At 43.6% G+C, this 26,216-nt stretch overlaps 1 protein-coding gene across 1 annotated transcript in view; it reads left to right on the top strand.

The window, feature by feature from the left end:
* Positions 1–26,216, top strand: part of LOC146863687 (extracellular calcium-sensing receptor-like) — an 89,677-nt gene that overhangs the window by 55,576 nt on the left and 7,885 nt on the right. The window contains exon 3 of the mRNA XM_085636654.1: positions 20,062–20,289. Coding sequence (XP_085492780.1) covers positions 20,062–20,289 — 228 coding nt within the window. The remainder of the gene's footprint in view (positions 1–20,061; positions 20,290–26,216) is intronic.

Below are 26,216 nucleotides of genomic sequence, written 5' to 3'. Positions count from 1 at the left end.
TATGTTTAAAGAACTATGTTATCCACAAAGAAGGACTCTAGGACAGAATCTATTCTATACTGACTGTGTGTGCGTGCACAAGCGTCTAAGTGTCTATATGAGATGCAAGAGGCAGAAAACTTTCCATGGCAACTGGGCTATGAATTACTTGCATGAGGACAGAGAAGCCGGGCCCTTTGCTCGGTAGCTTGAAGAAATGTTTACCTAAACTACTAGACAGGAATGCATCGGCTGAGGAGCAAAGTAGATAATTCGAAGGTGAAATACAGCTTCTTGGCAGGCAGGCGAAACTGGCCGAGGCAGGCACCGTTAGCTGCACAGGAAATAGGACAAAGTTCATGGATACAGATGCGAGCTCAAGCTGAAGCTTGTCAGAGGCAGAGAGCAGGGAAGAATTCAATGGCAGAATCGGGCCTACTTTGCCTAAACTGTAAAAATGGAGTAACTTAGCCATACAAAGTCGGTGGCCTTTCATACTTAGGAATCGAATATCCAGCCCATTAATGGCGGATCTGACAGAGGACATGTTGATGGTGGACGCACATGTATTTGCGTCTTCGAAACTGGAACTGGAGGGAACATACATGTGTTTGTAACATGCACATAGAACCGTTGGGGTCCAAGATAGGGGACATAACTGATCAGGAAAATCCACATTTCCACATTCCCTCCTTGTCCCCTACTTGCCCGTCAAGAAACATCAATCTTCATTAATCCATCGATTTGCTCATGGAGCATCATTTCTTCTTCTTTCTTCTTCCGGGATTTTGAGCGAAAACCTTGATGTGGAATACACGATGTGGCACACAGACCACAAATCGCTGGTCCACATTGCAGGCATAAGCAGCAACTGAATAGTATAAGAAGGCCAATACCTAGGAAGGATAGAACTCTCCATCCCCAGGCTGATATCACACTCCAAAACCACCCGGACCACGTCCAAGTGCCTGGATTCTCGTGTATCTGGCTCACAATCTTATGAAGGCGTGTTATAGCTTTATATACAGATGGCGAATTTTCTGGTATGAATACGCAGCAGCTGGATCCGATGACCCTACAAGCTCCGCCCCTATCGGCCAGGATGACGTCAAGGACAAGACGATTTTGAAGAACAACAATTCTCATCACAGATTGTTCCTCTGTCAGATTGCCTAGGGCGGCTATAGTTTCATTCACTACAGCTTCAAGAGTCTTGGTTAGTCTACGTATCAGCTTACTATTTGAAATTGTACCTATATAGGGAAAGATACCTTTATTGAAATCTACATACTTATCCCATGCCGTCTCAGTATAATCGACAACTGGGAGATCTCTCCGCTCTCTATGGTGTACTAAATGAACATTTCGATAATAATCAGGAGGAGCTAGGAAAACAGGTGGCAAAAGGAATGCTATGTAACAGGTACCATCCCAGTCTGGAGGTAGACCCATATATGCAGTCTGACCACATATGAAGTAGGAGTGGCGTGAAGCTCTAAATGAAGATTTGCCTTTGTCGCTAAATTCTACTGTAGTAGTGCATTTGCTATGGCCCATATGTATGGAACCAACTTTTCTTATACATAATTCACCCTTAACTGGAAATACTGACATGGTGGGCAAAATTAGCTCAACTTCGGATTCGACATTCAGAATCATGAGATTAGGTGTAAAATTACCTAATCTATACACTTCATTTTCTAGATCAGTTCCTGTTCTACTGGGGTGACCCTCCTTATCAGGGTAACAGACTTTGAATAGAACTATGTTCAGATTTCCCCATATCCAATGGTGTTGATAAACTGCTGTGTCTGAGTCTATAGAATTCATTAAACTGAACCATGCTCCACAGGAGCCATTGTGTGTGAATGGATGTGGAAAGAAAGGCAGAACTCCTTTGTTATTCTGATAGGGAGGGAGTCGGCCACACACCCAACAATTAGTGGCATTACTAGTCTGATGGGAATGATGTAACATACTAATGAAAGTGTTATTACGCAGCGCAAGTCTATAGGACAACTCATGTGGGGGTAGGTCACTAAAAGAATGTTCATCAGTTATATTGAAAACACGTTTAGAAACAGGATAATATATATGCAACAATATACTTGCAGTAATTATTATAAAACTCAAGAAAAACAAAATTAATAAAGTCACAATACAGTGGCTACGCAGTAATTTACAGTAAGCATGTCGTTTCAACATTGTTCTCGATTGTTCATGATTTAGACCTAAGGGATACATGTCGGGACAGATTCAACCGCTTCACCTTGGAGAGGACTTAAACAATCAAATCGTCCGACAGCTTGCGTCTGGATCTGAGTTTCAGTTTGTAAAGGTCTGTGCTACTGGCCTCAGCCAAAGGTAGCTTTGAGTTAATGGGGGAAGACACACGAGGAGGACTATTTATGTCCGAAGGAAGTCCATGAAATTTCTTGATATGGCTTGAATGGACCCAACCCTTCCTGCCTTCGATCTTCACAGCTGTCCTTGTCGTCAGCAGGACTAGCTTGGGCGTCTTCCACCTGGTCTCCAGCTGAGTCTTTCGGTCGAAGTTTCTCACAAGCACATAATCGCCAGGGATTATGTCATGGGGTTTCACCTCAGTGTTGTCAGGAAAGGCTGCGGCTACCTGTGAACGACAAGATTGTAGTGCAGACATCAAGGAAGCCAGGTAATCTGTCAGCATATTACAGTCAACATCAGTTATTTTACGGGGTATAGGCGTCCCCCACATATTCGGTGGTCTGCCAAAGATCACCTCATAAGGGGATAGCCCTGTTCGAGAGTGTGCTACCATTCTCATGTAAAATAGTGCAACTGGTAAGGCTACTATCCAGTCAACACCTTTTTCCTGACATATTTTAGACAATCTGATTTTCAAAATTTGATTATGTCGTTCCACGAGACCTGCTGCCTCGGGGTGTCGGACACAATGAAATTTCCACTGATATCCTAGCAGAAGTGAAACATGTTTCATCAATTCGGATGAGAAGGGCTGGCCGTTATCTGAATATACAACACGTGGTAAACCATACCGTGGGAAGAATTCTCGAACTAGCTGCTTGGCAGTAGTCGGGGCAGTGTAATCTGATACTGGGTATGCTTCAGTCCACCGGGAAAGAGCACAGACAACTACGAGAACATATTTGAATCCTCGACATCGTTCCATCTGGATGTAATCCATCTGGAGGACTTCAAAAGGTTGATCAGGAGGCTGAAATCCACCCTGCTCTACGGGAACACTTTTTCCTGGGTTAAACTGACAACATATCATACAGGTACGGACTTTTTGTTTAGCTGCTGCTCGTAAATGTTTGTTGAACCAAATGTGCTGAATGCTGTCTAGCATAGCTTTCTCTCCTAGATGCGCCGGACTATGAATCGTAGTTATGACCGCTTGGACCATTGAATCAGGAAGGAACCATACAGATTTCTCCTTCGTCATCCATCCTTGATCTGTCTGGATCCCTCCTAGTTCAGTCCATTTCTTTATTTCTTCTGCTGTGGCATGTGTCTGTATGTCAATTACGTCAAGTGCGGGATCCTTAATCGTCATACACTGTGTTGATGTCGGAACTATTGGCTTTGTCATGTCTGATGTGCGAGTCTGAGCAGTCAGTTTAGCTGTTCTGTCAGCTAAATCATTGCCTTGAGAAATGATATCAGTAACCTTCGTGTGTGCTTTACATTTCATAATTGATATAGCAGTGGGCAAATGAATTGCGTCTAACAAAGCATGAATGAGGGACCCGTGCTGAATATGGGTTCCATGAGAAGTTAAATAACCCCTCTCTCGCCAAAGCACCCCGAAGTCATGTACGACTCCGAATGCATAACGTGAATCAGTGTATATGTTAACTTTCTTATTTGTGGCTTGAATACAGGCTTGTGTTAGAGCAATAAGCTCTGCTGCTTGGGCTGACAAAGTATCTATACAGTTTGTTTCAATAACTTCAGTGTCTGTTGTGACTGCATACGCGGCCACTAAATCTCCTGTACTTGTTCTCATGCATGAGCCATCTACATACAACGTCAGGTCTGGATTTAACAATGGAACGTCTGTTAAGTCTTGTCTGGGTTTCGTCTTTATCTCAATAACTTCAACACAATCATGAGCTAGTGGGTCTATTCCCATTACAGGTAAGAGTGTAGCAGGATTCAATGTATTACAACGTCTGATTTCTATGTGTGGCTGAAACAATGTCAACTCATACCCTGTAAGTCTAGCTACGGTCAAGTGTTGTGTTTGCGTTCGGTTCACAAGAACCTCTACTGCGTGTGGTACTTGTACTGTCAATGGATGCCCTAACACTATGGCATCGCTTTGTCTGATTGCTAAAGCTGTTGCTGCCACTGATTTCAGGCACGCAGGCAAAGCCTGAGCTACGGGATCTAATGTACTGGAAAAATAAGCACATGGCTTGCGTGATCCTGCTTGTTCCTGAGTGAGCACTGACAAAGCAGTACCTTCACGTTCTGTAACAAAGAGTGTAAAATGCTTGCTGTAACATGGTGTCGCTAAAACAGGTGCTTGACATAGAGCTTTCTTTAAGCTTTCAAAAGCTTGTGTGTGTTCCTGCGTCCAAGGGAGGACAGTCGATGTGGCTGCCTCCTGTGTTGTCAATTGAATGAGTGGTTTTACTAAAAATGCATATTGAGGGATCCACTGCCTACAGTATGAAGTGAGGCCTATAAAAGCCCGCACCTCCTTTTGTGTCTTGGGCATTGGCATGTTAGCAATTAACTGAATGCGATCGGGTGTAAGCTGCCTTCCCTCCTTGGACAGCGAGTGACCAAGATAGATAACTCGCTGGACACAGAATTGCAGCTTAGAAGGGGACACCTTGTGCCCCTTGTCGGCCAGAAAATGTAAAACTATCAGAGATGCTTTTTCACATTCGGGTTCGCCTCGGGCGGTGATCAGCAGATCATCGACGTATTGAAGCAGTGCAGTGTTAACTGGCATGTGTATACTGTCAAGTTCTCGTTTCAGTGCTTGGCTATAGATGCTGGGACTTTCTGTAAATCCTTGAGGAGCGCGTGTGAATTTAAAGCTTCGTCCATTCAAACTAAATCCGAACAGATATTGGCTTTCCGGATCTATGGGGACGCTGAAAAAGGCATTCTTGAGATCAATTACTGTAAAGAATGTGGCTTGAGAATCAATAGCTGTCAGTAATGACGAGATATCGGGGACCACAGGAAATTGTGGCACAATGCACTTATTTAATTCGCGCAAATCAATAACCAATCGATATACTGGCGGGGCCGTTGGATCAGTTCGTTTAAGAATCGGAATGATCGGCGAATTACATACATTGGAGTCGGTTTCCACAACCACTCCTTGGGCAACAAGCTCGTCAATGATTTTCAGTAAAGCCGCTACAGCATCTTGCGGTAACTTGTATTGTCGCATTCGTGGTAATACCACTCCTGCCTTTAATGTGACTCGATATGGTGTAATGTTCATGCAACCAACATCAGTAGGGCCTTGTGCCCATAGATGTGCGGGTAAAGTCTGTAGTCGGGGATCCATGTCTCTGGATACATAATGACCTTTAAAATCACGTAAAAACAATCTTACTCCTTCCGGAGAACAACAGATAATAGCCCCTAGGGCTTTCAATGTCTTTATACCTAACAAGTTTTCTGGACATGATTTAGTAAGCAATAAATCAGTAGTTCGTGTCAAGGGACCAATCGTAAGTGGAAGTGTCTGTGATACTTCATTAACAATAGGCTTTCCTGAAAAACCAAGGGAAACATTTTGAGAGCCTGAGAGGGGTGCCCCTGGAACTTCACTACGTTTTATGGTTGTTCGACTTGCCCCTGTATCAAGTAAAAATTTTCTGTCTTGACCTAATAATTCACTATGTACATAAGGTCCTTCTTGATCTACTGGGATCTCAATAAGGGGTAAGTCAACTTCCCTCTCTAGGCTGGTTCATGTGTAACGTTGATATTCAGGATATTCGTACTGCGCGGTCTGATACAGTTGTCGTGTTGTTGTTTGGGTGGCAGCAGCAGGCAACGGTGGGGCAGCTGGCACAAACTGTATGGGCTGTTGTGAGGCTGGCATAGACTGTTGCTGAGCTGGCATGGACTGTCCATGCTGCGTAGCTCCTTGTTCATTCTGATCCTGTCTGACTAGTCGTGGTCTTTCTTTTGCAATACCTATGGCTATATTACGCTTCAGGACTTGACAATCGTGTACATAATGGCCTAGTTGTTTACAGTAATTGCAGGTTCCTTTTACAGGAACTGCAGAATCTCCGGAATGTGTCACACCCTTTTTGTGACCATCCGCCGGTACTGTCTGGGAAACTAGCATTTTCATTTTAGTATCCTTCATACGTCTTTGTTCGTGTTCTTGTTCATCCCTAATTCTATTGTGATGATACTGTAACATTTGTAGCATTTGTGACGGAGTGTTACTTTGCCAGGTACTCTCGAATTTCAATATTCTATTCTTCACTGGAGGCAATGCATTTTCCACTAATTTTGTCACAAATAAATGTGGATATGATTCACTACTTGCTTTTATGCCACTATTTATACCAAAACATTTTTCAAATCGGGCATAATAATCACTTGTGTCTTCATCATGCTTTTGTTTACAGGCTGAGATTGCACCCCAATCTTCCTTTTTCGTAGTTAATAAACGTGGCAGTACCTGTACTAGTAAACCTGGTAATGCTTTAACTTTATCCCCGAGTCCTGAACCTGCAGTTCGGGCCTTCTCTTCTGCTTCTAATGCTGTCCAGTCTATCTTTTGGTCTCCCACTTCCCACTCTTTTTCTTTCAGTTTTTCATAAATGCCAGCAGGCATTAGCACCTTTAATATCGTCATAATATCAGGATAGGTGTACTCTCCCATCAGTAACATGTCTTTAATTTCTCGGTGAAAACCCGCTGGGTCTTTGTCATGACTGGGCACTACTTTCTTCATTTCTAACAATTCGATTTTTGTTATGGGTGTGTATACAAATACACGGTGAAAATTATTGTCTTCGCCCTTTATTGGGTGCACTTCTCGTAAGGGATTCTGTCTATCCATGTAGTACGGTGTTCCTTCTTTGTTGGGGATCGAGAAAGGATCTGGGCTTACAAAAAGAACGTACTGTTTACGTGACATTAGTATTTCTTTAATTAATTTGTTACTAGAACCTCTCCATCTATTCGCGAGTAGTTCAGTTAATATATCAGGTAAGGGACCAGGATCAGCATGTTGGCTCTTATATAATATAAGAAGTTGCTGAATCATATAGATTCCAGCTAAACGTTGTTCATCTGGGCTGAGGTTTAAAAACGTGTGTGCGACTGTCACATCACCATATTTTCCAGGACTGTCAATCCAATGAACAGCTGACCTTGCTAATTCTTGCTCGTCCATAGAATCGAGGAGGTGGTAACCCCTTCGTTCTCGGAGTATTTTATCTGCGGCTTGAAACAAACGTTCGGGAGACTTCAGATTTATTATAGGCGTCGGATACGTTCTGCTATTGTTTGGACATACAGAGTGTATTGGATCAGAAAAACATCTAGTATTATTACAGGTTCTTCCTCTACCTACATAGGCTATGGTGTCTGGCTGTCTTACAGAATCCCCTGATTCGGACGCTTCATCTTGCTCGAACTCGTCTGTTTCCAATCTTTCTTCATGTATACGTTCTACTTCTTTCCTAATTTTTCGGCACATGGCTACTATACTTCCTTGTTTATCATGTCTTCCGTCTGATATATTCTGACTCCATTTAGTAAGAGTTTGCATTATTTCCGGGTCTACCCCCGGTCGGTCTTGATTTCTGATCACACAATTTACAAGAAAACGTAACAATTCTCCCTGTATCTCTACTTTCTGATATTCCATAGCTCTGTTAATGCATTCAGGATCTTTCCCTGTTTGAACAAAATGATATATGCTATCTAAATGCATAGCCATTCCTGGTAGCTTCCCTAAAAACGATGCAGCTCGTCTAACGCGTAATGATGCTAGAACCATTTCGTCCTCTTTACCGGGCACCGGGTCATACCTACAATCTATCATAAGATCCTTAAGCATACGGGTATTTATAAGTTTGGGCGTACGTGCATGTACTGATTCTTGGAAAGAAAATTTACTCACTCGAGGTGGCGTGGAATGAATGCTAGTAGCACCTCCCGTAGCCCCCTCTAGGGTAACGGACGTAAAAGGATTCGTAGAACGTGCTACGGCAACTACAGGTGTGGACACAGCTGTAGAATCGGTTGCGGGGACAGATGCGGAAATAGACGTGGATGTGCTTGCCGAAGCTTGTGTCGTGACTTGTGTCGGAGCTTGCTGTGGCACAGGGACAGATACCTGATCTTGACGTTGAACCCCCCCAGCAGACGGTCTATGTGGTGCGGGGTTAGCATATTCGGGAACTGCGTCATCTAGATATGAGGAAAGAAAAATATCTTCTGCTGTTCTGGGATGTCCTTTAGGATGTAATTTTATCGGAAACAATGGGGGTGGCAGGTCTTTCGGTAGGGCCGTAGTAGCTTTCGGCAATCCTTCGGCCAGAAGGGGATACATTCCTTTTATAAGGGCATTTCTTTGTCTCTCTGTTTGTTCTGCTTGTACTCGTGTACCTTCTTCAATCAACAGATTCTCTCGAACCTTATTTGCACTCTCTTTACTTCTCTCTTCCTGTCTTAGCGCTTTTTCGGTGCGCCTATGCGATTCTTTACGCCATAACTCAACAGCGTCTTTCTGTGACTGTCTAGCTTTCCTCTTCCACAACTCTTCTTCTACTTTCATGATACATTCTGCATCCCAGGTCCCAGCGACGGGCCATCTCTGACTTTCTGGTAACTCTTTGGTGTAATCCACCCACAGATCAAGGAATAAGATGGCATCTAGGCCATGCTTGTGATACATAAAGTGCCCTGGAGTGTCCCTAGGAGGAATAGGAACTGCCTCTTCTAGCACCCCTTTTCTAGTAGTGATCTGTCTTAACTTCGAAAAGAGCGGCATATTGACAACTGATCTGATACTTAATCTTGAACACACTTAGTACGGAAAAACACAATAATGAACAATGAACAATGAACAATCATTCATACCACAATATGCAGGACATTTTTAACACATTTAAACATTAAACATTAAATATTTTAACCTTTTAAAAAAAAAAAATGACCAACAATGATGATAGTCTGCATAACTAATCACCAAGCAGAATTCTTGACAATAACTAGATACTTCGGAATACTTGATATACTGCTAAACAGTACATATACACTGCTAAACAGTGCAGACCGGATTTGTGTACCCAAATCCGTCTTGACCGGCACAACCTATGTGCGCGTCAGCACGCCTCCCCCGTGATGGTACTCACCGGGTAGCTCAAAACGAAAGGCCTCGGAGAATGGACTGGACTTGACTGTGGACATCGGACCCTCTGGACATCGGGACTTCGAAAACCTGGTGGGCCTCTGTATACCTCGGATCTTGCTCTCTCAGCTAGGCTCTGGTCGGGATACTTCGCACTTCTCACCGCCTCGTCTGGGTTGATCGCAGCCTCAGTCGCCCCCGCTTGACCGGAGGGAGCTACAGGAAATCCTGCTGGTACGCGTTATGGTCCGTCCAGCTGTGGCAGGAGACCGGGCCTGCAACGCACCGCCGGCGCGTGAGATGAGAAAGTGTCCCTGTTCGGGCGCCATTATGTGGTAAATAAAATATTACCTGGACTGAATTTCATACGACATCTTAAATAAAATAGCTCAGAATAATAAGAGGCAGAATCCGTGGTATAAGAGGTTTCTGAATGGGCTTTATTCCAAAATGGCCGACTCGAGTGGCGGCCTTCAGGTTCCGTCACCACGGGGGTTCAGGAAGTGAAGTACGATACTTTATTGACAGGAAATTGCTTTTATAGAACATACATTACAATGAAAACAAATGTAGAAGGCGTAACAATTGATAAGAGAAACGATACTGTAAATACGTAACCGAAACTGGGCGTAATAAGGAGTAAAAAGAAACATGATTGGTTATGATGTTACACATAGGTGGATCTATAAGATAATACTTGGCAGAGATGCGCGCGCAGCAGCATGACGTGTAATTGACGTGCAACTAGGGGGTGAAGGGGACTTGACATTTAGCTCTACATGTGGAGACGAAAAGTCTGGGGGGTCAAGTCAACCTAATCCCAAATCATATCTAACATCCTATGTTTAAAGAACTATGTTATCCACAAAGAAGGACTCTAGGACAGAATCTATTCTATACTGACTGTGTGTGCGTGCACAAGCGTCTAAGTGTCTATATGAGATGCAAGAGGCAGAAAACTTTCCATGGCAACTGGGCTATGAATTACTTGCATGAGGACAGAGAAGCCGGGCCCTTTGCTCGGTAGCTTGAAGAAATGTTTACCTAAACTACTAGACAGGAATGCATCGGCTGAGGAGCAAAGTAGATAATTCGAAGGTGAAATACAGCTTCTTGGCAGGCAGGCGAAACTGGCCGAGGCAGGCACCGTTAGCTGCACAGGAAATAGGACAAAGTTCATGGATACAGATGCGAGCTCAAGCTGAAGCTTGTCAGAGGCAGAGAGCAGGGAAGAATTCAATGGCAGAATCGGGCCTACTTTGCCTAAACTGTAAAAATGGAGTAACTTAGCCATACAAAGTCGGTGGCCTTTCATACTTAGGAATCGAATATCCAGCCCATTAATGGCGGATCTGACAGAGGACATGTTGATGGTGGACGCACATGTGTTTGCGTCTTCGAAACTGGAACTGGAGGGAACATACATGTGTTTGTAACATGCACATAGAACCGTTGGGGTCCAAGATAGGGGACATAACTGATCAGGAAAATCCACATTTCCACAATGGGGTGCCTGTCACCAAGTGAAGGGAACTGTAGTGTGCACATTTACATTGCCCCTGCATAAAGGGGGCCCACAAAGGGTTCCCAAAGTACATCCCCACCAGACTTTGAATGGCAGTTGAACTGCCATTCAAAGGCTGGCGGGGATGCTGCATCCTAATGTGGCAGACGTTGCCAGCTAGGCACCACCACCATTCTGGGTATGCTGGTCGGGTCCAACAGGCAATCGTAACGATTGCCTGTGTTGGACCAATGGCGGACGGGCTTTCCGTCCACCAGCACACTGCCCGCCATTCTTATCTGGCGGATGGAAAATGGCTGCACGATGGCAGTGAACCCGCCACCGGCAGGCTGCCAGTGGAGGGTTCAGCGCTATCGAAACGACCTCCAGAATTCTTTGCTCTCTGCTCTGAGAGACGTTTTCACACCTCATCAGGACCTGGGTACGCAGAGGACTACAGCTGGAGATCAAAACAAGTTAGCCTCCAGTGGCTTAAAGCAGTGCAAAAATAACGTTCTAAAAAGTACCTTTTCTTTGATAATTGTTAAAAGGTCAACTTTACCATTAAACTGGAGTTTAATAAGTATTAAAACAAGTATTTGTGAAATATTTCTAGCTCTTTCCTATGAAGAGATAGCATTATTAAATCCAATAATGGATCCCAGTGGATTTCTGTGGAACAAACAACCTTGCTACAGTAAATACGCCAATTAGGTGTATACTAATTTAACTACGTTGAAAGGAGCAACACAGGCATTTTATGACGTACACACAGTTGTACAGCCAGCAAAAACAGATAGGGCAAAAATGCTGTGGGTAACCATGTCCTGCTCCCACCCCACCATGTGTAGCCAACCCCCACATGTACCATTTCCTAGAGGCCCACAAAAAGATGCAAGGAGGACAGACAGTGTACAGGAAGAGTGGGAGCTTCACAGCTTGGGGTAAGCACCGCAAAAGATTTGAATCGGAAGTTGGCCATATGAAGGAAGGTGGGAATCTGACCTAAAATGGAGGCAAGGCAGGGATGGAGTGAGAAATAAAATATGCTGAACAAGAGAAGTAAGATATAGGGAAGCTAGACAATGGATACTCCAAATATGTGTTAGAACTGGAACAGGCATTACCAAAGGCAGTAGGTGTGCCCTTGTCAAGAATGAAATATTTAATTTTTCTTTTCTTTCGCAAAAATATTGAATGTTTAAATAAACCTTGCAAATAAATACAAAATATAGAAATAAAGGTGCACCCTAGCAGCCCACTCGCACCAGGCTTGGCTTTAGGGTGCATTTCTATTCAGAAGGCTGTGCACATGGAATCAGGAAACATGCTGTCACTTATGGTGTAATTTAGTGAATGGATAACGTGGGCTGACCTAATGCTCCATACTGAAAGATGTGGTGACTGGAAGTAATATGTGATTGCCACATGAACAGACCAATGTAAAAAGAGAACTCATCAAATTCCCTGTGTATGCATTCATGTTATGAAAACATGAGCCTGGTAAAACGCCATAGATGTCCCTAGGCCATACCTAAAAATAAAGGTAGCAAGAGAGAGGTGGTGAGGAGAGAGTCAAGCCTTTTAGGACAATTTAAGAAGAATGATGGCAGATTTAAAGACCCATTTAATAGGAGCCAGTGAATAAAGAGACACAGCAATGAGCAGAGTGCAAGAATAGTGAGAAGGGGATGGAATAAGACTTAGAAAGAGGTTTAGTGGCCTGGAATTCTAGGAAAGAGGTGAATCCTGCGTAGAATGAGAAGTTGAAAGCAACAAGAACCCGAACAGTGGAAGGGCAGACTAGAATAAAAAAATAACAAGACAATTTAAAGCTGACTGGGACAACAGGAGATGTAAAGTAGGAATACACTCAAGAAGGTGATGAGGATGAGTGAGGGGAGACTGAAGGCAAAGAAAGAAGAGTTAAGAAGGGTTGAACTATAAAACATGAGAAGAGAAACAGGATCTGCACCATGAACACTGTGCACAAGCTCGGAATGGAGCTTTGCACCTGGAACGGTGTCTGCTTGCACTAACTTGATTAGTGCATGGGCTAGAGACAGCAAAACTGAGCAACTTTGTGTTCTTGATGCCCCTGAGTTTCCAAGCTGTGTTATCTGCAGCTCTTGCTCTATGCCAATGATTAACTAAGCAGCTCAGAGTCTGTGTGTGCACAGAAGATGGAATGCCATTTTTTATAATTTAAAAAGGGCTTAATTCTTCAAATCCCACAAATGATTAAGGGATGATCTAAGCCGTCAGTGTTCATGCTTACTGTTGGTAAGAGCTATTGTTTGTGTGACGTGTCTGAGGTTGTAGAGACACTTGAACTGTGTGGATTCTCAGAGTTCCTTCACAATGGTTGAAAAATTCTTAGGAGCTGTTGATGCTTTTGTCCATTCAGTCAGTGCTCTGTGCTTGGTGGCAGTCAAGTGTTTTTTGAGGTCGGAATCATTGTTTCTGGCTGTGGTCCCCCGAGTCAAAAAGGCCCACATTGGAGGTCGCTCTTTTAAGTTGTTGGCGCCGCAGCGTTGGAATATTCTGCCTCTGGCATTACGCAGCACCTCTAACCTGCTCACTTTTAGGAAGGGCCTTAAAACTTGGCTTTTTGCTCTTTAGTCTGTTTTTCTTTTTTTCTGTTGGGCCCGTTTCTGTCTATTGCGCTGTGTCTTTTGCTGCAGGTTGTTATTAAAAGCGCCGGGCACTCCTTGGAGTAGCCGAGCGCTATATAAGACCTAATTAACATAACAACAACATAACAGTGTTTGTGGTATTGTCAAAGCTTAGATTTGTAGGATTGTTTGTCGATGTCATTGTGGTTGAATCTCCAATGCCTCTCGAGCTGCTTGCAGTTGTTTTGAGAGGTGCCAGAGCATATGTGCAGGAGGTGATCCAGAGGCAGAAGCTGTTAATAGGGCGGGCAACGTCATCTTTGTGAAGCGTTCTGTTTTGTTGGCTGGAGAGGTTCAGCAGCACCACAAGGAGCTACGTCCTGGGTTTAGGGCATGAAGGATTGTGAATAGAAGAGATAGCATCTTGGGCTAAGCTGGGATGGTGGATGGCCAGGGGTCCTGGCTCTGGGCACATGCCGGGCAAGGGGGGCATGGATCTTCTGGCATGCCTTTAGTGCTGGTCATGTCCACACTGTGGACAGGAAGGCCCTATTTATATGCCCTGTTTCCTGGAAAGGTTCTTTGAAGTTCTTGGAGTTTCCTCATTCGTCTGTGTAGGCTCCAAGCTGGCTACAGTAACAATACAGGAATTCACAAAGTCTAGCTGCCAGCTACACCCAGTCATGTGACCCAAGACAGGCTTCAGGCACAAAGGGCTAAAGGGAGAAAAATCCCAACTTTCTAAAAGTATATTTAACCACACTAGAGCAACCCAATATTCCCCAGGAAGCTGGGTAATTAAGTTAAAAAACAAAATGTCCCTGGAGAGATCATTTCCAGTAAACTTTGCATTTCATTTAGTCTTTAAATCCAACACTATAATAAATATTCAGTAGACACCATTTACAATATAACCAATATAATGAAATAAATCTCGGGCGTACAGGTCAAAAACATTTTTTCTTGTCTTGCTTGCTTGATTAATAATCACATAAACAACATATATTCAGGGTTAGATTTACAATTGGCAATATTCATACAACAACACATCAGCTAATCCATATTAATTCTAAAAAAGATCACTGGCGAATGATATATCCCCCTTACCACATGTAGTCTAAAATACACAGGCCAATTAGGTCTCTTCTTTGTTCCAAAAATCTTATGGACAAATAAAAGGAATATCACTGTGACTGTTCTTAGTGAGGACTATCCAATGACATTTTGGTATCTTAAGGACAAGTGGTCCACGAGACCATCATCAGGACACAGTGTAGAAATGCCCAAAAATGGACAATCACCTAAATGGTCCGATGAAATAAAATAACATAAAATAAAATAACAATCAGTAAAAATTAACAGTATGCCAAAGAAACCATGTGTACCACTTGCCCAAAATGTGACATCTCTATACCACCAAATATGACAGCCACTCAATTAAAAGCCAGAAAGTGCCTCCAAAGGACCACACGACAAATTAAAGCTCTAAGTGCCCATCTATCCTTACTTCCACATGCATCACTATACCAGGTGAGTATACCAAAAACCACTTATGGATATATTAACTATCCCACCCATAAATAACCATCCGTCTGGAAATTCAAGGAATTGTAAGGCATCTGAATAATAGATGGTACAATCAAAAACAATTCAACAAAGCAGATAAACACAACGCAATCTTACCCTACTGAATACATGTAAGTTCTTCCAATGTGAAGTAATCAGTGGACATGAATCATATTCAACATAAAAATGTTGGCTTCTCAACAATATGTATATACAACTTTACACCACAGGTCCAACACTGTTGCAACACTTACTTCCTACATGCACTCATCCGAATTTATCAGCTCGGGACTGTATCAAAGATTCTAATCTCCATAACACAGTCAGAAGACAGTATGAAAGAGTGGTGTACTACTGAGGACACCAACCTAGCACATGTAATATGAATAGCTTGGGAGCTCGGCACCATCTTAGAGTAGTAATTAGATCACCGGCTCACCATCTGGACCACATATTCATGGATTAAATGCATTTAATTCCAGCATGAAAGAACAGACTAGCCCAGCATACATATATATTAAAGTTGGAATGAACACCACCAACCTTACACGCTATGTAAAACTCCTATTCAAATCACCCAACAAAGTTCTCAGAATAAAGTTATAATAAAGTAAAATGCCAGTGGATGCAGGAAACTGGAACTCACACAGCGGGACACACATAATGCGATGTTCTCAATCTTTACTAATCCAAAATACAAGACCAAAGTGTCATGTGATCAACAAATTATCCACTAGCACAAGTCACATAAAATATTCAATCACTCTGTGCCATCTTGGAATAATGACTAAATCATCAGTTCAACATGAACCATGGACACCAAAGGTAGTGCACACTGAATCCCAGCGTAATAAATCAGGCTGACTCAGTGTCACACACATGCCAGAGCTGGACAACTCTGAGCCATCGTGAAATGCTGTGTCAATCACAGATTACAATTACACACTAAAGATATCAAAAGGGGCAGCAACCAAATGCTGACACAGCGAGACGCGAGCATCACAATGTTATAACTCGTATTAAAACCTGACTCAAATTATCAGCCAAAGCAGTCATGTGATATACAAGTGAATCACAAGCGCCATCTTATATGATCTTCCTGTGCTCAGTAATGCTAGAGACCATTCTTCAACATCACACAATCAATTATTATGTTGGCAGAGTGGCCAAAACAAGCCACTCAAACTGCAGGTTAAGACCTTTCTTAACAGAATTGGCCATCCAAATCCAGCTGTTCTTCTTTATTGTGAGCAAACGGTCCACATCATGTTTTCTCCATGGGTATTTTAAAACTTCCTGAACACACCAAGTCAATGCATTTGAAGCATGTGACATAATCTTATAATAGTTAACAAGTGGCGCGTTAGTAACATCGCAACGATTCCTGGATCAATGCTGTATTGTTCTTTTTGTATCTTCTCGTGTAGTTTCACGAATATTTTCAAATGTACATGGAGATTCTATACAGTAAATTACATTCTTTGCCCAACAATTAGAAAATTGCTTCAGTTTCCAGGTTCCTTTGTTTAATATGCAAGACTTTGTAACACTTGTGGTTGAGCATGCGAGGCGATTGCCTCGTGGATATTGTCCACAGACAGGGGTAGGACCCCTCACCTGACTCAGTGTAATTGGTTCTAGTACCATGTATGCTCTGAACAATCTGTCTTTTACATTTCTCGCTCTCTTAATAGAGAACAAAGGTTTGTCCCATTGAGTATGTAATGGGTCCAGGAAATGCCAATTTTCAAGAATGATCTTTTCAATCCTTTTGGACTCTGTCCTGAATGTAGTCACACAGTACCCCCGAGTTTTACTTTTATTTCATTATATTGTAAGTGGTGCCTTCTGCATATTAATTATACTGTTAGATTTGAAGACCCACGAAACACAAAGTATACAGGAAATAATCCCTCTAGTGACATTTTGTTTTTGAACTTTCTAAAAGTGCCATTTTTAAAATTTTAATAATAAATCCGACTTTGTTATTAATGGGTGCTTCTCACTACAATTCCAGGTACCAAACATGACACATTGAACTCCTTTCATTTAGGAAATACAGCTTATTGAATGTAACAAGGACTCCCCAATGTTATCCTGTGAGAAGGGTATGCCTCACTTGAGCGAAACATTATTTTGGGAGTTTTTCACTACAAGGGCATGCAAAACTTAAAAGTACATGTCCTACCTTTTAAATACACTGGCATCCTGCCATATGTGCTGCCTAGGGCCTACCTTAGGGGAGACTTATACGTAATAATGATGAGTTTAAGGCTGGGCAAGGTTTAAATGCCAAGTCGATATGGCACAAGCTTTAGAGGGTGGCTTAGGTGGGTGGCACAATAAGGGCTGCAGGCCAACTGCTAGCATTTAATTTACAGGCCCTGGGTATATGGTATACCACTCTACAAGGGAATTACAAGTAAATTATATATGCCAATCAGGTATATGCCATTCCAACCATGTTTATGGGAGTGAGCACAAGCACAGTAGCACTCATCAGCAGTGGTAATGTGCAAAGAGTCCTAAGGCCAACAGAAGCAAAGATTCCGAAAAAATTGAGGCAAGCAGGCAAAACGTTTGGAGTAAGACCACCTCAGGCTGACAGGTCCAACACGGGGTAAAAAGGATTTTTAAAAAAGTGGTGAAGACAAGTAAAAGTAAAAATGGATAAAAGTGAGGCAAGAGATGGGAAAGAGAGCGAGTGAGAGAGTGGACAGAGAGAGGTTGGGCATCAGGGCAGCCGATCAGCAGCGGATCTGAGGTCCAAAAGGGCTGGGCCTGGCTGAAGGACCAAGGTGAAGAGGTAAGGAGATCAGGCAGGGCCAGTCAGGTCCATGCAACGCCTTCTCAATCAAGCAAATGAATAATGTATATATACAGAAAAAGGCAAAATTTTAAAAACTAAAATGCTCCGTAAAAAGAGAGCATGCATTAGGAGCAAAAAAGAGTGATATGGCAGAGTCTCTTAGAAATAACACGTACTTAAAAGCTCCCACTTTCCCATTAAAATTACAATTTATATTTTTGTAATAATTATTTGTTTGCAAAATATCTAAAATATTATAGAAATAGCTTGTGCCGGGGTCCTGGGTTTCCAATAGTGATTTTTTGTGGTCTCTGAAGATATAAGGGTTGGAACGGCTGCTACAAGTAGTTTCCAAACTCTCTCTATTTTAGCCTAGTTGCAGTGTAAGCGACATATGTCCACTTTCAAGTCACCACCTGAGGAGACAACCCTTTTGCTAATTTGATTTTCTAGTAATTAAAAACCAGATGATTCCCTGGTGCTGCATTGGCAGGAGAGAGGATCATGGGAACATGGGGCTGGGGATGCACACATGGGACAACAGGATCTCAGCTCTTTTTCTTCACAGTGTGTACATGTGTAAGTTGATAGAAAACAACACCTGCTTGTTTGTTTATTACAATTATAAAGCACAACATGCTTTAAGGTACTATTAAAACATTTGTGAGGAAGCAGGTTGTTGAATGTCCCTTTAAGTGTAAAGCAAGAAATTGTGCTATAATTAACTTAGGATAGCTTAGTCTCCGTCCTCCATCTTGGACGTGACACCCCATTACATCACATCACTCTTCTTGCTCTTTCACTGCTGCAATAAGTAACTTTCAAGCTTTGCTATAATAAAAGAGCCGAGTGAGAAGAAATGATCCTTTCCAAGGACTAAGCTCACTGTCCCAGACTGAATAACATACTATGTAACATGTCATGCTCCATGTGAAGCTGTGTTAAACACCCGAACTCATGTATTAGATTGATGAGAGAATCACTGAACGCACTCTGTATTGAATGTTTCTCTTTGCTTTGCTTGCTTTTCATTGGTTAAATGCCTCTAAACCATGTACTAATATAATGTCTTTATGAAACCCTCTGTTTCGAGTCCTATGAAAGAGGGCGATTTCTCTATCTAAAGAGTAGACCCTTTCCCCATTCTATGAAGGCGTATCTATACCGGATTTGTCTTTGCTCGATCTCTACTGAGTTCTTTGATTTTATGTTCTTTATTGAACTTGTATGTCTTCATAAACTAATGAATGGCTCATCCTATACCTTTCTGTAACTAAGGGCCAGGTGTACAAAGACTAGGAATAGCGATTTTATCTGGATCACTAATTGGAAATTGCTATTCCTAATGCATGAAACTTTATGTTTCATACTTGCGATTCGTAGTGGGTCGCAAATTGACCTACCTTATCAATAATAATGAGATAGGTCTCAGTTTGAATCCCATTAGGAATCACAGCCATAACAGAGATGGTGGCCTGATGAGATCAGCAGACCACCATATCAGTGATGGACTTTGAACAAAAGTTCTTTTTTCTTGAAATGCATACCGTTCTCCTTAAAGGAAAATGGGATGTATTTCAACAACAAAAAATGAAACATTTTGTCTTGTTTGGGAAAACAGTCTGCTGCTAAAAAATGTTTTCTCAGCATTCACAAAGAGGAAGGGGTTCCTTAGGGAATTTATTAATGCATTACCACCAACTTTAAGTTGGTGATAAAGTGCGAATGTTTTGCATCATTTCGGTCACAAAACATTCGTACATACCAATGCGAATCAGTATTTGGAAGAGACGCCCTAAACACACCCATCCAAATACCGAATAGCAAAACCCAAATTGCGATGATGCGATAGCAAATTACTGAATTGCAAATCCCAAAAAGCCGTTTTCCAGTTGAAAACAGGCTGATTCTATGAATCAGCCTCTTTGCGACTGGGAAAATGCTTTGTACATATGGCCCTAAATTACTCTAAGTAAACCTCTCAAAGTAAGCCTATGTCAGTCTTCTTTGAGCAGAAATGATTTCCATTCATGGTTTGAGTGTTGACTACTAGAGAGGCGGACCCAGTGGGGAGCACCAAAGTCTGCTAGGGACTACACCGCTCTTAGTCCAAATTGTCAGCACACAGGGAAGCAAACGAGCGAGTTAGAGAGCGGACAATAACAAAACATAAAACCTGCAGAAATAGACAAAAAAGTGAGCCGACTAATAATATCTCATCTTTCAGATCCTCCACTGCCTGAAGAACCTTCGCTTTAAGACTCATGCTGGGGAAGAAATATTCTTTGATGTGAATGGAGATGCCCCCGCCACCTACGACATCCTAAATGTGCAGATATCCCAGGATGAGGAATTCCGGGTGGTAAAAGTGGGAAAGATAGACCCAACTGCACCAGGAAGCAGAGACATCACCGTCCGTGAAGGTGCTATCCTGTGGAGTGATGGGAACTCTCAGGTATGTTGAGTCTACAGGCTGAGATTCGCGTTTACTGTGGCGTGGAAAGTAATGTTCACAAAGGTCACTGGAATGGGATTAACACCTTGGTCTTCAAGCCTATCCTTATTCAGGCAAACAAACAAAGTGGCTTGTGCAATTGTTGGTGTAGAAAGTGCAAATCAATCGTAGTATTGGACAGTTCATATAATAAATCAAGCTTCTTGGAGAAATGTAGACACAGCAAACACAACCAAATGGCTAGTGTCTGTTCTACAGACCCTTAATGCTTCCCAGAAATGCCTAATTCTCAGGGTTAAGCATCCACTGTAACCGGTGTTGTTTATACGCAGGACAAAAAAATATCACATACTCGTCATTTTCATAAGTAATGCCAAATGTGGGGCATGTACCAGAATCTAACCTAGAATCTGACCAACTACTCAAAAAAGATGCCAATGGGAGAGTGCCCAATCCTAGTTGTACATACAGTTTCCTGCAGAGTGGAGTTTGAAGATCATCTTTAAATTCTTAAAATATATAGTCAGGCTTTATGTTTAGAAAAGATATCCAATGCAGGGAATATTGTTTATCTTGAGAATACCCTACATATTTTACCTATGCCAGATGCCCTGTGTTTTAGCAATGACTTGCTCTTTACAATTTGCTAACCCCATCTATCTGAGTCGGACAACCTAATGCATACATAGTCAAAGTCCTTTACCCCCTCCAGGACATTAGCACCCAGGGTTATCCTGCAACTAGACGACGGCTTAGAATTAAATACCATACATTTCATTGGTTTTTTAGCACTTATCTCTAGGCCGTTTTTACTACAAATTAAACCAAATTTCTCAAGTCTGAAGGCCTTTTTGAGTTTTTGAAATCAATAGTGTGTTGTGGGCGAAAAACAATACCAGGCTTTTAGACCTGTTAGTGTGGGTGAATTGTTCTCACAGTTAGACAAAAATTCTATGTAGCCATTAATAAAAAGACACACAACCCTGACAAACTCCTTTTTTGATTTCTATTTTCCCTGAGGGTTTGCCTTAAGGGCCACTGTAGACCTATGGAAAGTTGTCTGAATGTAAGCCTCTGACAATGGCTAGTTAAAAGACTTGCCATAGCTTGTCCCTTGGGACCATGTCAAACGCTGCCCGCAAGTCCACAAAAGCAACCTACTCACGATCTTTCACCTAATCAATAACAATAGAAAAGCCTGGTCTATTGAGCTTACATGGGGTTAAAACCAGCTTGGAATTGACTTAAAATATGATTTTCTATCATCCAAGCAGTGAGTTTATCTTATATCTGCTTTCAGAATATTTTGTGTTGCTTATCGATTAGGCTGATAGGCCAATAATTGCCTGATTTGATACGAAGTCCCTTATGGTGTTTAGGTACGATCTCCAGAACTTTCCCCTGTCTGGGATTGGACCGCCCTGGAAGATGGCATTACATAGGGCATTTACATATGGCACCCACATGTCAAAATTAGATCGAAAAATAGCACTTTAGGAGCTGCTGCGGTATCGGCCATGGACATGATAAGGGTTTGTTGACATACAGGCTGATGAACAGTGGGAAGAGATAGGTCTCCGGCCTCTAGTGAGTAAAGGGCTCCTCAATGTGCTATCCACTCATGTGCCTCCGGTCTGTTCTGTTCCCTCTTACCCCATGTGACTTTAAAAGTAAAAATAACTTGGGGTCCTTATGGTTGGCCGCTTGTACAAGCTTTTCCTCTCATGGCTTTTTTGCTGTCTGGTGGCTTTCCTGTAGGAAGGCCTGTCTTCCTTTATTGAATCTCTTTCACCAGACCTGGTGGCATTAACAAGGCTCACCTTTCTGAAGCACAAATTGGGGGTTAAACCCCTCATGAGCTCCCTGCTGTTTCACTCTCCGTGCCTGGGTTTCTCAAAGAGCCCCCTGATCTCTGTAAACAGTGCATCATGGGTTTCAAGATGGCTGCTCGGACGGCTCAGGGGCACTTTAAAGAGATGAAGTGCCAGAAATGTGCTGGCATGCATTAAAGTTATGGCTGTCTCGCTTGTCTCCACAAGCGCCCATGTGACAGTTTTCATATAGCCTTATAGCCCGCCGTAGCGGGCTATACCGGCTATTAAAGGCCCGCTGCATCGTTAAATGCCCGCCGAATTAAACGATGCAGCGGGACTTTAATAGCCGGTATAGCCCTGCTATGAAGGGCTATAAGGCTATTAGAACATTCTGCCACTAGAGGGCAGAATGTTCTAACAAATTAAAGAAAGCCTTCAGGGAGCGCGAGGGGATTGAAATCCTCTCGGGCTCCTTGAAGCCTTTGTTCACAGCCAGAGCTGATTGGAATGTTGGAGCTCCGGGCTTCTACCAGCCATTATAAGCCCGGAGCACTCCATTGTTTTCAATGGAGCTTCCAACATTCCAATGTTCTAATATTTGTTATGAATAAATCATTACTTCCCTGAGTTCAACCTTGCAGGAGGCTTTTCAGAATTGATGTGATTGGAGCAGGCGAAATTTTCTTGGGCTCACGTGGGGCATACCTGTTACTGCAGGGGACCTGTGGCACCAGTCGGGGGGGGGCAGCTTCCGGCACGTCTAGAGTTGTCTGGTGTTTTCTCTAATTCGATGTACTTTGCAGAGATCTGGTAAACTGTTGTGCTGGAGGGCGCCTCCTCTATTTTTTTGATCTATTGCTCCCCCCACTGTTGGCGAGGCCTCAGCTCGGCATAATCTTCACTTCCTCAATCAGATTATTAATATCAGCGACGGCGCAGTTTTCTGCAGAGTCTGCCACCGGCCTCTAGTTCCTGTTCTCCCCTGATGGCTTTAAATAGGTTTCCTCGTTCCCATTTTAATGGAAAATGACCTACCAAACACCTCCCAAACACTCAGGGCGAGATTAAGTCAGCAACCCACAACTCTTTTGTAAATTCAAGCGTAAAATGGAACAATAGTCGTAAAATGAGGGAGTCCAATGCCTGAGGGCCACAATTGCCTTATCCTCATCGAAATAGCTGCGAGCTACAATCAAGGAAGGGCACTTGTAGCAAGACCAGGAGGAGTGGCCAGGCACACGCGCTTTGCATGTGTCCGGCCCACACATCAGGCAATTGTCTGACGCTATATAGCGCTGTAGCGAGGTGAGGCTTCACTCCTCCACCCTTTCTTGTCCTGTTGGAGACTCTGACTTGGTGTTTCTGGTCAGCAGTCTTCCAGCCATTTGTTTACACAACTTAGGAGGATATTCACAAGGCTCTATCTCCGATTTAACAGCACTTTAGCACAGCTAATGACAAATTTACCTCCCCATTCACAAGCCGGTGCAAACAGCCCATATCATCAGTTAACCCGCGATAGCAGCCACAAAAAACATCGCCACCGAAGGCCCCCGCAACTATCGCTAATGAGATGCAGAGTAGGCGTTCCCAAGTCCAAAGCCGCGACAACACCACTCCACAACATTCACAACGACCAGCCAGAACTGCGATAAGACCATAAAACAGGCGATAAGGTGTGTTAGAAGCAGGAAAATAACACCTGCCCTGACATGGTGACATGGTGACAAGGCGGACCATAGCCTGCACCACAAAAGGGAGCACAGCTCACAGCCACATCGGAAGGGCAACAGATGCCATGGAACCACCAGTCAGGCGGACCGGACACCCAAGAGGGCCACAACACCCACCGCCACCACCCCAGGACCACAACACCCATCCGGAACACCCCCCACCCGGACCACCACACAGGCGGCACAGACAAAGACAGCGGACCCCCAGGAAACGCACCAGCCACACAGACCCAACACCTGACAATGTCATTGCCCACTACAGGCTCAAAAGGACAACCATCCTACGCATCCTGACCAACAACGCCCAACAGGCCGACGGCAACAGCACAGCAGACAACCAACATCTCACCCCACACAAAGCTGCTGGCTGAGCTGCACCTGTTGGCCCCTGCTACCCCCAAACAACATCCTCCACAGTTGGAGGAGTCACACAGCCAGCCACATCCAAGTCCCTCACACTTAACCTGGACATCAGCCTGTTACTCCAGCCCCTATATGTCCAACACAATGCGCAGGATCCGCTGGACACCAAGCAACGCCCATATGCCATAGCTGGATGCAAGCACGTTTCAGGGGCAATCCACAGCACACATGTAATACCTATGCCCCCTACCGATACAGCACACAATCACCGCAACAGAAAGCCAACGTCTCACATCAATGTGCAGACAACAACTGAACACGCCTCTAAATACCCAGCCACTGTGCACGATTCCTTCATCCTCCGACAGTCCAGCAGCAACCAGCGTCCCCAGGATGGCACCAAGGGAAATGCACAGCCCCTTGGCAAGTTCCAAATGAACACCCCACTCACCTCAACTCCACAACTATGCATCTCACAACTCTGGCAATGCACAAGTCACAAAATCAAAACCAACATGCCAAACAACATGCCCACCCACCAGACACGACAGAACAACTCGCTATGGTAACCTGGGCAAGCTGTGAACATGAGCCCTCAATGGCATGGCACCGCAGCCACACACTAGCCAAGTGTGGGGAGAGGTGGCAAACAGGCATCTCTGGAGGATGCAGGAGAACCATGACTGGGAAAGCACACAATGCCAAGAGTGGTGGAGATGTGCTGGACAGACCACAGTATGCCGAACACACCCATATCTATGGCGACATACACCTCTGGTGTATGGAGTGTAGTGGGCAGTGGACGCAACCATGTCACCCCGGCCAATGGGGGAGTTTGCGGAAATGTTGCCTGTTATGTCCCCCCCGTAAGTGTGAGTGGAGTGGGATGGCCCGGCGTACGCCAGGCCAGCATAGGGGTGTGAATAAAAAGCACGTAGTCCTGGGCGTGGTCCTCTTCCGGAAAGCCCAACGTCTTGAACCCATCAGGCCCGCCCCTGTGCAGCCTGGCCACACTGATCACCTTCCGACACCGGCGTGTGTCAAGGAGGGCTCACCACATGCCTGCGCAAGCTCCAACCTCTCAGACCATCACGGCTCCCACGACACAGGCCCGCTTTAGAACTTTCTTGTTGCCGTACTATACTGCCACCTTCGGCCTACAGTACGGTCAAGTAAGTCACACATTTGGAACTGAGTCTTGATTACACCATGGCAGTGAACATTATTGAAGGCAGAATTCATGTCACTATACTCCCTTCGATGTGGTGCCACCAAGTCTGTGTATCAAGAAAAAACAGGGGAACCCTACTCACTAAGGAACCAGGGTAATAATTATATAGGAAAAACAATGGTTCCTGTGGAATAATATACTATGAGGTTATGATACTTAAGAGCAATCGTGATATAAAGGGTTTAGATAATGGCAGAGCGCGAAGGAACCACTAACACACCGATTACAGTGTAGTATATTTTATGGATTTTTTAAACAATAAAGTTAGGAGTAAACATTATATCGACGGCGTTTCGACGCTCAATGTCATTGTACCTGAACAAGCCGACTGACGCAGCTTTTTCTGAATCTACACGCAGAGCGCTGTCCCGCTTTTCCATTCTTCCACCGAGAAATACTCTCAGTGCATTGTCACTGTTAATCCACAAAGGGATTATACAACGCTACGGCTGTGGCGTACATTTAATTGAGCCCCTCTGGCCCACCTACATACCCCATTGGATTGATAGCCTGTCCTCACATTGAGTACCCGGACAGGTCCTCATGTGAGTAAACCTTTGTCCTCTTTTCTTCATGTGTGGCACATCATTTTCACAAGGCTGCGCAACCATATATTCAGATGTCCCTTAATTCAATAGTCCTGAAGAAACCCCACATTGTTTTGAGGGTCGAAACGCCGTCGACATACAGAAGAAGCAAACCATTTCCCCAGCACATATCACTGTATATAGCTGCTGTTCACATTGAATTATTATGATAATGGTCGACTTGTACAAACTGTGGAAA

This window comes from Triturus cristatus, chromosome 2_1, assembly GCF_964204655.1.
Source record: "Triturus cristatus chromosome 2_1, aTriCri1.1, whole genome shotgun sequence".
Lineage (NCBI taxonomy): Eukaryota > Metazoa > Chordata > Amphibia > Caudata > Salamandridae > Triturus > Triturus cristatus.
The sequence above is the reverse complement of the archived record's forward strand: the minus strand, read 5'-3'. Positions and strand labels throughout refer to the sequence as shown.